Source organism: Thunnus maccoyii, chromosome 10 (assembly GCF_910596095.1).
Source record: "Thunnus maccoyii chromosome 10, fThuMac1.1, whole genome shotgun sequence".
In the NCBI taxonomy this organism is placed as follows: domain Eukaryota; kingdom Metazoa; phylum Chordata; class Actinopteri; order Scombriformes; family Scombridae; genus Thunnus; species Thunnus maccoyii.
Genome location: NC_056542.1, coordinates 28,133,537 through 28,146,418, shown reverse-complemented (window position 1 = coordinate 28,146,418; position 12,882 = coordinate 28,133,537). Strand labels below are relative to the sequence as shown.

Here is a 12,882-nt window from a genome sequence, read left to right as displayed (position 1 = left end):
TAGCTATAGCGAGAAAGAAAAGAGGCGGCAGGAACGTGGTCTGTTTGCATGTTTGAACCCCTTCCTCCGTCTGCATATGTCTAACAGCTATGCCTGGCCAGATGACCACGGGCCTCTCCGTGGGGGAACGGAGCATTTAGCAGGCTAATCATAATATGCTCCAATTCATCTAAGTGAGATCCAACTTCTCCCTCTTGACACACGCCACAAAAGCACTTCTTCTCTAGCAAATGCAAAAACACAGTGAGCCTGTGGTGTTGCAGTAACACTGGAGCTAAAAGGTTAATAACATTTTGTATGACTTTTATTGCCCTATAAGTCCTGGTATAAAGATGTAGCCTGTTAATTGCAGCAGTATGCATATGATATGCATGTATGCTTTTGTAAAGAGCTTTCTGCAGTTTAGTCACTCTTTCATCAAATAACTCAAACCTGTTCTTACATGTATACCTGCGCTTGCTCAAAACACATGATGGCGTTCGTCTGAGTGTGTGGTGGATGTGGGTGTTTTCACTTATTCCCACCTCTGTACTCTTTTTTTTTTTTTTTTTAATGTACATCTACCCTCCTCACCCCCTCATGTTCTCCTCTCAGGCCCAACAGCAGCAGCAGCAGCAGCGGCGGCGGCGGCGGCAGCGGCAGAACAGCACACATGCTGCAGCAGCGGTGCGCTGGGGCGTACGCACACGCGCACACATAGGCTACATACACAGGCGCGAGCACAGCACAGTCACACCTCTGCATGGTCACAGTCTACCTAAAGGATTCATTTTAACTGGGCCCCCCCTGCCCCCCCCCCCCCCCCCTCCCTCCCGCCACCTCCCACTCCCCACCTTACACTCCAACACGGCACATGCGCGCGCGCACGTGCACAGAGCAAACCGCGGCAGCATCACTGATCGGCCCCATCATCCAGGAAATATCTGCAGCAGCAACAGTACTATACTGTAGGTTGTTATTACGCAGGCTGGCTGCCGATCGATAAACGCAACAACCCCCACCCCCCCTAATACTCGTTTGACATACCAACGGGGAAGCCCTTCCTCATAAATCAGGGCATTTCTTTACAAAGGAATCACTCACCCGATGTTGCTCAACGCCTGCTCGAACAGCTCCGTCTGCAAGATGTTCTGAGGCGCAGAGAAAGCCCCGTTGAAATGTGATAAAACCGAGCTACAGAACTGACGCAATGTCTCAAACTGCATTTTCCCCCTCCGTTTTCTTTTATCCTCAGTAAATGATCACCCTTTTTCCTTTCACCAACAATACATCCCAAAGCCTGCGCTCTCTCAGGACGCCCCCCTCCACACATATACCTCCTCAGTATTTTGGTATTATTATCACCCGGGGCGCATTAAAAGCGAAAAAGATGCCGATCAAGTTCCATATTTCTCCTGCCGCTCCTGGTAAAAAGTGTCCTTAAATGAGACGCATTCCGGGCGGGATCCTTCGGTCATTATGCTTCAGACTTGAAGCGAGAAAAGAGACGTATTGCCGGTGCCGGTAACGAGCCTTTTCTTCTTCTCGTTGTGGCAAAAATCTCTTCTCGGTGTGCAGGATGAGGCGAAGGAGCGCCCGGAGGAAAGATGAAGCAGAGAGGCATCCTACACGGCAGCCAGCAGCAGCAGCAGCAGCAGCATCCCTTACCGGCGCATCAGCTGCTGCCTCACATTCAACTCATATTTCCCGTCGCCTATGAAGAGCACACACCCGCGCACGCACACACACACACACACACACACACACACACACACACACAGACGCATACACACTACGGGGCTGATATGCAATCGTGCGCACTCTTTGCCATATCTCTCCATCCTCTCTCATGCACTCTTTGGGACGCGCACAGCAGCAGATAGACCACAAAACAATACAGAGGCGATGCTGTCGTCAGGGTTTTTTTTTCTTCTTATATCTCATATCTGGCTTCAGACCATCAGCTCCTCATCAGCAATAACGGAAGACAGCCCTACAGTAATAGCCTACCTCTGAGAGGGAGAGCGTCTGCATGAGGAAAGGGCACACATAAAAAAGGGGGATTTCCCGAGGGGTTATTTATTTATTTATTTAATTCAGTCAGTGCTTCTGCATATAACTGTTATGACTAATTCAAAATAATCCAATGAGGCTCGATAGGTTCCTTAAAGCTGCTGATATAAAGCGTTTGATACGGTTAAATGTTTTTTTACAGGACAATCAAAGGTCTATAAGATGATGAGAGACAGCTAGGACAAAGGAGTTACATTCAACAGTTAGCTGGTACGATAAAGTTTTCTATCTCTGCGTCACATAAAACATTAAATTCCTTTTTTTTTAAAACATTGTTAACTGCAATTGAGTCTGGTATATAAGACTTACAATCAATCTGTCCCTCTTAGCTTAATTGCATCCCTATCAAATACCCAAATTAGACCCTTGGTACAAAATGTTGAAACCTGCACTAAGATGTTCAAACCTTTATACGACACTCGACATCAATCTCAACATTCAGGTTACAGGAAAACTCTACAATTCATGAGCAGTGTCTGAAAATATTAAAATATGACCCATCATTTTTTACCACAAGGGTCTTATTTTTGTTGGTTTTGCCATCATATCAGTTTCAATAACATGAGCTGCTGAGATGGGATGCGACAAGTCTGCCTAAGTGCACAGGGCCACTAGACCAGCAGTCAGATACATTTCAAACGTCTGCAGATTAACCATATCAACAACTTATCTTTATTGAAAAAGGTGAATGTTAATACAAACTGCTGTTAATTGATTTTAGTCATAGTTCAACTATACATTATTGCTCTTACCCTAATTGTGTGCATATTCAGTTTTACAATGCAGGACAATTATAGTAGACATTTCAGGTATGTTCACTTTGGTTTTCACTTCCAATATGTGGTTTAGATAATTGAGTGAAAGCAGGGATTTGTTTGAAAGTGTTCTCGATATCCGACCGCTTGTTTTGGGTTTTGCAGCATCCCCAAATCTCAACAATTCATCAATAAAATTTGATCTTAAATGAAAGGAATGATGACCGAAAGTATTAAAACTAAAACCAAACTAAACTATCAAATTACCACCTGATTCAGTATTGTATCTGATAATAGGGCCTGTCTGGGTACGCAGGGCTTAGCTTATGCTGAGCTGGACTGAGCCTTGATGAACTGAACTGTGCAAAGCTACTTTATATTGGACTGGGCTGGGCTGGTTGTTTAAGGGCCAAGGCCAAGCTGAGTGTGTTCTTCCTCCTCCTCTAACATTTTTGGCAGGCTGATTGTTTTTACTGCCCGGATGAATTTGTTAAAAAATGCAGAATCTGAAGAAATTCCACCAGTGAGTATGTTCCAATCCCGATGTAATCATTGTTGTTTCATCAGCCTCACCCAACACTGCAGCTGTCCCGGCGTATCTGTGTGTTCATTCAAATGACACCTCCGAGACCAAGATAAATTAGAAGCCTTCCCAAGTTATTTCTCCTTATAAATAGACTGTCAGCTTTTTCCCCTTCTTTCTTCAGCAGAACAGATCCAGGAGTTAATTTAAACATTCTTTAAGATTAATGAAAGTGGGTTTTGGTGCTTATGCAGTGGGAGTTCTATTTATGGACTCTCTGCTATCCATCATCAGCATTATCCCGAGAATTTTCAGACAGCCGGTTTCCTGTTGTGTCACAGCAAATGTAGGCGATGCCCGAGCCAGAATCGCTCCACAGTACCATCTCCACCTCTTAAGCCACGCGATCAATTAATATACGGTGTCAAGTGGCTCGGACTGGAACAAAGAGTGACTGACTGACGGAATGCTTGGAGCGGTCTGATCTATAGTCTGATCTATAGTCGGTCTGATCATCAATTAAAACCACCTGAAAGCAGTGAGCCATTTGAGGAGAAGATGGATAATGTACTCCACTTGTACTGAGACACAAAATAGCTTTATCCTGCATCACAGGTTTATAGTAGTGTGGCTTTGATTACAATTTGCAGCCTTTTACTATTTACTTTTGTTGCGTATTTACAATTTACGTAGAAACAGAATGGATGGAGGATTTAACAAAGATACCACAGGGACAATTTTCCCAATACAGAGGAGACATACAGTATATGTCTATTTTGGAGTTATAACAATGCTTCTGAGTATGTGGCAGTATCACTGTTGCTTCATTACACTGTGAAAGCACAGTGTCTACTACACTTATCACCAAAACCCAGTGCCAGTTAATGGGCAGGTATTGGGGCATGTTGGTTATATCCATCAAAACATCCATTTGGAGCACAATAACAAGCAATTAAACCAAAGTAAAAAAAAAAAAAAAAATCCCCAGGATCTCTCACCTTTCTGTTGGTTCTCAGTGTATTATGGAGTAAATACAAGGTTGCAATGGCAGAGAGAGGACACAGAACTAATGAGTTGTGTCTCCAAACATAGTGTGGGCACAGGCTTGTGAATGCCGGTTTGTTCCTGAGCTAGACAAGGGGGAGGAGACGTGGCCTACCAAGTATACCTACACAAGGTCAGCACAGAGAAGGAACAGGGACTTGTTGGAATAGGACAGAGTCAATTTCAGCTCCTTTCCTGCCGTACCTCTCCTTCAAAATGAGTATCTGCATGTATAGAATGACTCAGGGCTAACGCCGTACCGCCCTCCGTTTGGATTCAGGCTGGGTTTGCTCTGCACCGGATGGCACAGCATGTATCCCGCATTTACCATCTTCCCCATCAGGAAGTCTGATCTCGTGGGCAGAGAGGACCATCAGAGAGACGAGGACATCTGTTAGTCTGTGGAATATGCTTACTGCGACTGACCGAGGGTTATGGAGAACAAAATGTGATATCACAGCTTTACTGTAACACAAGAAAGAAGCAGGGTGTGTGTTCCCTTCCAGGGTTTCACCGCTGCCCAGATGACCTTAGTCATTTCACAACACTGAAGACGACTGTCGACATTCTGGAGAAAATCAAAAATCCAAATTCACCTTTATATGTCCACATACATTAGAAGTACAGTATAGTGTAAGTATAGCCTAAGGTTGCACTGAAAAAATGTCAAGTTACTGGGCAAGTTATCTAAGAGGGAGCAAACAAGGACACGAGAGAAGGAAACCTTTTCTGAAATGGCTCTCTGCCTAGATTTCTGCTGTGGAGATAAATTCTAGAGAGTGTGTAGATACTGACTATAAGCTTTTCTCTCTCTCTTTGGAAGAAGAAAGAGGAAGGAGCCCCCATGTGGACATCAAAGCAACTGCCTTACTTGACACCAGTATCAAGAAATAAGCAACCGGATATGGGATTCACAAGCACAGCATGTCTGTGTTATCAGCATCTGAGAGTGTTCTACTCAGAGGGGGCATTTAGTGCATAAGACAAACGGAACACAATGTTCTGCATTGTAATTAGGCCTACTTTTGCTTTTCTACTCCAAAACATCTTCGTAATGCTTCGTCTTCGAGCCTCGCGATGCCTGAACTGGCCTACAAACGTTGCTGACGTCGAAACGGAAGTTAGTAAAGTAAGAAATTGCAGTTTCTCTGAAAGGTTGAGACAGCATAAATTCCAGCAAACACCCTTCACCTGCCAGTACCCCATCCTATGTGCCCCATATGTGCTGCATGTGTGTGCGTGTGCAGGTGTGTGTGTGTGCATGTGAAGAAGAGAGAGTGAGTGGGTGGATGACTGTTGTAGAACTGCTGAGTTAGTGCCAGATACAGTATCTGTGTCTATGTCTCCTTTATAGGCCTCATGGGTTCCATGTACAGGCCATTTTATATGGAGCCTTGCCTGACTTGCTAGGAGACACTGCTTTTATGCTAGGCTTGAATCACTAGTCTGCACTACCTATATAACACTCACATAGATTAGGCTCTTATGCAGTGACAGCCAGGCACCTTCATGAAGCAGCATCATATGTGAGTACTTCTGTAACAGAGTTTTCTCCTGATCAAATAATCCATTTGAATTTATACAATAATAAAAAATCCACTCATTTGAAGCATGTGAAGTGTTTCTGTTTTTTCCGTTCCACACACAAACATCCATCACTGTTCACACATAGAACTGACCTGTCTATGGGTGCGTCGCCGGGTCCCGAGTACCTCAGCCCCGAACCGTTGTCAAGGGACGCCTGTCTGGGCAGGAGCCCGCCGTGAGGTCTGCTTCTGTCTGACGCTGGTGTCAAGTCTCCTGAGACTCCCTGGTAGGGGTACAGGGACGGGTCCTGCAGTTTGGCCTTCTTCCCCTGCGGCCCGCCCTCAAACACGCCCCGCACCTGACCAGGCCCCGAGCCGTAGAACCACGCCCCCGATTTGGTGAGGATTTCTTGTTGTTTTCGGCACAAGTTGCATACCCACATAACCTGCAGGGAAAAGAAGGGGGGGGGCGGGGGTTAGCGGTTTGGAATGGTGATGAGCAGTCAGAGGTTGTCTTATATTTCCTATGATGAGCTGTAATGGAGTGATTTGTAACATAACTGTGAGGCATATCGCTGTTGATGGGTGAAAATCTTTTCAAATCCAAAATGTCAACTTTTCAGTAACGAGATAGAACTAATTAGTTTTGAACAGGCTTTAAAACTGGAGTTTTGAGTTTTCACCCCACAGCAACAATATTCATAAACAGTACTGACAATTCATGTTGATGAGGTGAATGATGAAATATTGTACACATGCAGCAGCCTTTGATACCATTGAAAGGTAAAGTGGTGTGGGTTCATTTGATTATTATAATTATACATTTTGAGTCTGTGAGTCCTCTGTAGATCTCTTGGTAAAGATCAAGGTTTCCATATTGCAGATAAGAATTTTTTTTTTTTCAATTTGTTATGCTGTATTACATCGCTATTAAATTGTTGTTTCTGGTCAACAATCTATACAGCACAGAGCCTACATGACCACTGATTGCAGAGATTATTCACATCGTAATGAAGGTACGGTATGTAGAGGCAGTATGTAATGCAACTGTGCGACTGTGTGATGCAACACTTTGCTAAGATAAATGGAAAAGAATAGCAACATTTTCCTTATGTTGTGCTCTACAAGGACTGGAGAGATGGAGGTTTTTACTGCTCTGTGATGTTGTGCCTTTATCTGCTCTATACTGCAGCCCCAGCAGCCAGCTCACCACATTAGCCTCATAAATCCAGGGACAGACAGCAGCCCTGATCACTATACACACACGCGCACGCACGCACGCACGCATACACACGCTACGTTGTAAAGCTCAGCCTTCTGACTCACGTTCTCTTATGTAGGAATCTGTATCAATTAATATCTGGTAATCTGAATTTCACTCAAACCTGCTCCAGCTGACCACACCTGTCTCATTAACAGCAAGCAACTTAAAATGATATCTAAGTGTGTCTGAGAGGACAAGGAGCTTGCCAAATGATTGACAGGCTAGACGGCCAGTAGGGCGGCCAACAGCTACTGCATCCCCCCCCCCCCCCCACCTCCCACCACACTCCCCGCCTTTACAGTCCCAGTGCTGAGTCAGTGCATTACTGTTATTAGTGTGAGCGGGCCCTGAATGCTGCCTCACCCACCTCCGGCTGGTCTATAGCTCGCTGTTTTGTTTTTTTTTTGTTTTTTTTTTCAGTAAGCCTTGAATCAAATAAAAATGGGCTGATTTGTTATTTCTAGATTAATTGAACTCATTTAAACTGTGGTGGTCTGTAGAATTACTGGCTGCAGTGGTTCAAAGGCTGGATTTGTAGTCATAGACGTAACCACAACTGCTTATCTCAGTGGCTGGCTAGACCTGAAGCATAGGGTGATACAGCAAACATAGTACAAATGATCACAGGGGTTGGCAACCTGTACACACCACGTAAAGCCTTTACACTGGCACGCAGATAAAAAAAAATTCAAAAAAAGACTTTTTACGGGGTGTCTGGGTGGAATAGAAGAAAAAGCGTTCATCCAATTATACACCCTAGGATTCAGTCTCCAGCTTCTGGTGTGGCTGGCTGAGTCATTAAACATATCAGTGTCCACATAGAGAAGTGGGAAGTCGGTGAGAGATCATGTCCTTGTCATTGAAACAGTGACTTACTGGTTGGTCAGGGCAGGACGCTCTTACAGAGAAGGGGGGTGGGATGAAGCTCCAGGCTGCCAGCCGTTTACACTCTCTTCAACCCAACAGTGTGATAGCAGCAACAAGTACAGCGTGTTTGGTGGTTAGTAGTTGTGATTTAGACACACGTCAAGTCAAGAGCAGGGTGTCTCTCTCTCTTGCTCTTGCTCTCTTTCTTTGTGTGTGCCCCCAAAGTTTACAAGAAGATAAAATTGGTTAGTGGAATGAGCAGTAACTGTATTTGCAAACATTTTCAGGTCAGTGCTTTCAACCATCATTGATTTTCATTTTTTGATTAAAAAAAAAAAAAAGGAAAACTGGTACTGGTCTTTCCAAAGGTTGCCTATCTTCTGTTAGACAGAAGGACGGCAGGATTGCCTAGTTTCTAACCATGTAACAAATGGAGTAGCAGCAGGAGGCAAGTTCAGGTACGGCCTGCTTCCTTTTCATGTTGTTGGCAACAAAAAGTATCTAGCGTATGTTGGGGCTTAGTAGTAGCTGGTACAGCCTTAAGACTTAGCAGTAATTAAATCTCCTAGATCTAAAAACTACATATTTTATCAAGACTACCTGTGCTGTGACACTATAACTGCCATCGTTACTTCAAACTGACACATTTGGGTATGAAGCTATATAGCAATGATGAATTATTTCAGTTACGTTTCAAATGCAGTGGAAGAAAGCTTAAGACTAGCACAGCAGGAATCATGTACTGGCCTATGTGATATTGACACATGAGGCATTTATGACCAGCTATCAATGTTACAGATGGGCTATAACTGTGCTGACACACAATAGGAGCAGGGAGGCTACAAATTGTGCTTTATGTGTCCCAGAGGAGTGTAGCCAGTGAGGCCATGACTGCCTCTTTAACTGGGGTCATGGTGAGAGCTCTTCAGTGAACCATGAGTCATCGGCTAAGACCCAGGAGCCACCAAGGCCAGTTTTCCTGCTAATCAACAACACATCACTTCCTGCACCTGGAAGTTACAGACATGTCACACAAGTACAGTATGAGTGTGAACACAAACTCTGATGTGTTAAAAGGAAAATGAGTCAAATAAATTCATCTTGAAATGGAATTATCACACAGAGGAGACATTAAGGGACAGGCACTAAGTTCCCTCTGTTGAATTTATGCTTTTAGGTGAAAGTGATCAAAAACCTGCTGTGGTGTTTCAGCAATTCTGATAGTTTAGAGAGGGCATCCACATGGAGATCCATGTCACTAGATGCCAGGAGCCCCATGAGCTGCAGGTACCCCACCTCAGACATCCTATCAGGTGTATGTAACATGCATTTCGGAATTTGAGCTCTATTCATGAAAAAAGACTATGTTGATGCTGTGGTTAATTACTGAAATCTGCTCATCTCTCTCATCCAGTTCCTTCAGAGAAAACTGCAGCCTGTGACCTACATATTTACCCCTTCAAACTGCAATTAACATAGCGTCAGTTGCTGTGCACCTCTCCGGTCTGCCAATAATAATTAACCATGTTCCCAGCCCTTGGACTGAACATGTCGAGCTCTTTTATCTCATCAGTGAGTACCTAATAGCATATTAGTTTTCCAAAAAAGAAAAAAAAAAAAAAAGAACAGCCAACAAAAACGAGCATGGGTCCAGTAAATGTTGAGCAAACTGGGCCTCAGGCATCAATACTTGAATTTGATTTGCACTTTGGAACAGAGTCAGAATGAAAATGGATGTTTATATATTTCGCAGGAAGAACAGAAGTAAGGAAAACGCTGCTGTCAGGCTGAAACCTCATATGTCCAAAACATTACATGAACTGCATAATGAAAACAGCCTTTGAGCTTGATGACAATGCATTTATGAGACTATCCAAAGGGATTTGGAAGGGTTACACAGGCCCGAGAGGTTTATGAGTTTATCGACTCGATAGAGGGGAGTGTGAAAAATAAGTTAAGCTTTTTAAGTAGTAGGAAAAGGTAACCTGGGATAAGGATTACTGTGCCTGCATGCAAACAACAGATAGGTTGAAATGGGAATTAGCATTATGCTATTCTCCATTATGCCAGTATGATGTATTCTGCACTCAGGGCTGGTCACACAATAGCCAAACAACCTTTTTGGCAATGTTTTTACATCACTGTCATTGCATTATGAATGAATGAATCTACAGTTCTTGGAATAAAAACCAAATTCAAGCAAAAATCTGATTATGCTTCATCCTCACACAAGATTAAGTGGCAGCATCAGAAGCATGTTGTTTTATCCATAGCACTTTCTTGGGAGACTTTGCAAAGCATGAGACTGCTAACAGTCCATCTAGGGATGCAGTGCAGAGACAGTGTGAGCTTAGTCTCACGATACCAGACAATCGTTCAGTAGTTGCTTGAACGGCAGCGAGAACGGCCGATAACAAACCTACGCCCCTTACATTTTGTCAAGGACACACCTTACCAGAAATGATGCTCCCCCCCCCATTCTCCTCCGTAGTGAACTGCACGTCACCGCCCCAATATGAAGGGCCGCCTTAAAGACTTTGGATTGGTTCTGCAATGCAGGGTTTTTTTTTAAAACTCTCTAATTGTTTACACCCAGTTTTAACAATGAAAGCTGGGAGATTGTCCTCAGTCTCTATGAGAGAAGTGTTTAGTGTGAGTCTAGTGTGAGCTCAACCCGCACTGACAGGAAACTGCAATATCCCTCATTGCCTAATAGACCACATAGACTCAGAGACTCCACAACAGATGCATGTATGCACAATGACACACACACACACACACACACACACACACAGGTCAAGCAGCTGTAATGGCCAGAGGTATGTTCACTTTCAGTGCAGCCAGTCTGTCCAAGACACTACAGATACAGACACACACACACACACACACAGGCACACACATATACACACACGCACTTCCCTTCAGCTTAACTCTTCACGGCTGAGCGCAGGCAGGGGGTTGGGGGCCGCAGCCCTCGGGCAGGGCCATTTCTCCCTGTGTTTGCACATTTCATAGTCATTGAACCTGCAGCTAAAAATAGAAAGCTAAAAACCTAGCACTACCACGCGCTGCAAACACCAGGAAGATATATACTCTATTAAATGTGCTATAGGCTGTTTACTGAGGCGCTGAATTAAGGGGAACAAACACCCAGTGCCATGGGATCAATAAATAATTTCCTTTCTAATACTTTCTCTTCAGACTGAGGGTGTTTTCAGTGATACCAGCAAACATAATCTTCCCCAAAATGTGTGTGTGCTTAGGAGAGCTAGCGAAATAAATACACCAGCCAAGGGTGCTACTGAAGGACAGACTATCTTTGACAGAAAATATGTATCTATTCCAAAAATCATATATGCCGTATGGCCTGTCTCATAATGATGGCGCGCTTTAGATTTTATAAAATCATGTAATAAGTTCACGGTGAATATAACTGTTGTATACGTATATACTACACATGACGGTATTGAAAATAATATGCACCCTTTAGCAATGTACTTTACATGTTCCCTTTTAGACTGCCCCATTCAAAATTTCTGGAGGAGAGGCAAATACACACACACCAGCTAGATTTGCAGTAAGAGAGAGCACTGAGCTCTCTCTTGTGGCCGTTAAACTGCACTACAACATTACTTAACAGAGGCTGTAGAGTGAATCAGCAGTATCCTTCCAGGCATATAACTGTGTGCTCAAATAGAAAGCCAGTTCCAATGTTAAATTAAATCAATGACATTCATTCATTCATAACAGTATATGTAAAATACTTGCCAAAATGATTCTCCTGACTTCACAGGAGGCTGTTTAAAATTTAGAAAGGGCCTATGTAGTGACTGTCATCGCTGCCGCAGTCATTTTATTTCAGAGTGAGAGTGAGTCAGTGTTCTACAATGCATGCCATGTAACCGTGACCCCCCTAGTTCGATTCCATCTGGGAACTATGTTTCATCTTTTTTTCTGTCTCCCTGTTTCCTGTCAGCTATTTAAAAAAGTCAAAAAACAACAGAAAAAATGTCTTAAAAAAGAACTGAAGTAAAGACAAGAGATGGCACATGCTGCAATATTGATGGGGCAGTACATGAACTGTCATAGGTGTCATATTGCCTCGCTGTATCTCTCCTTCACCTGAACTGAGGTGAACTGAACTACTCATTAAGGACTCATTGTTCGGGGAGTGGAGTGTTCCTCAGAACATCCCAGTCTGGACTGAGTCCAGATTAAGCATACAGGCGTCAATAAGGATACTATCTAACACACTCCAGAGCAAATGATTGCCACGGATGGGAGCTACACATGTGTGATGGGCTCCAATGACCTTACACTGCATATGTAGAGCAATGAATAATGTATATTAAGACAGGTGGATTTTAAAGGGAGTTTGAATATTCAGTTATCTCTTACTAGTACTTTAAGGAGCAAGGTAACATTTTATAAAGTGCGTATTCCTGCATATATTTGTCCTTTAGCCAAGTTTTCTCTACATGCATATCGTAATACACCTAAATCCCTGAAATAACGGGATGTGGTGATTTTTTTTCTTCTCATTGCCCTGTGGATAGTGTTTACGAAATCAGGTTTTTGAGGCAGCTCTCCTGAATAAAAAAAAAGTTTACAGGGCATTTTTGGTGTGATTCATTATGGGGCCAATGAGAATGAAAGGGAAGCGCCTACATTCACATGCTCCAACACTGGCTGCACGTGGTGAATTACATTTTAATGAGCTTCTAATTTTAGTGTGAGCGCCAGTAATAATAATAGACTTGATGAATATTTATGTTCCTTGTTTGAAGCTCAGACATGAGAGAGCGGAGGGAACCATGATTAATACATAGAAATGGCTGACATCCCCTTTAG

At 43.4% G+C, this 12,882-nt stretch overlaps 1 protein-coding gene across 1 annotated transcript in view; it reads right to left on the bottom strand.

Annotated features, from left to right (window-relative positions):
• The window catches only part of rims2a (regulating synaptic membrane exocytosis 2a), a 150,262-nt gene that overhangs the window by 101,365 nt on the left and 36,015 nt on the right, over nucleotides 1-12,882 (bottom strand). The window contains exon 6 of the mRNA XM_042423514.1: nucleotides 6,054-6,346. Coding sequence (XP_042279448.1) covers nucleotides 6,054-6,346 — 293 coding nt within the window. The remainder of the gene's footprint in view (nucleotides 1-6,053; nucleotides 6,347-12,882) is intronic.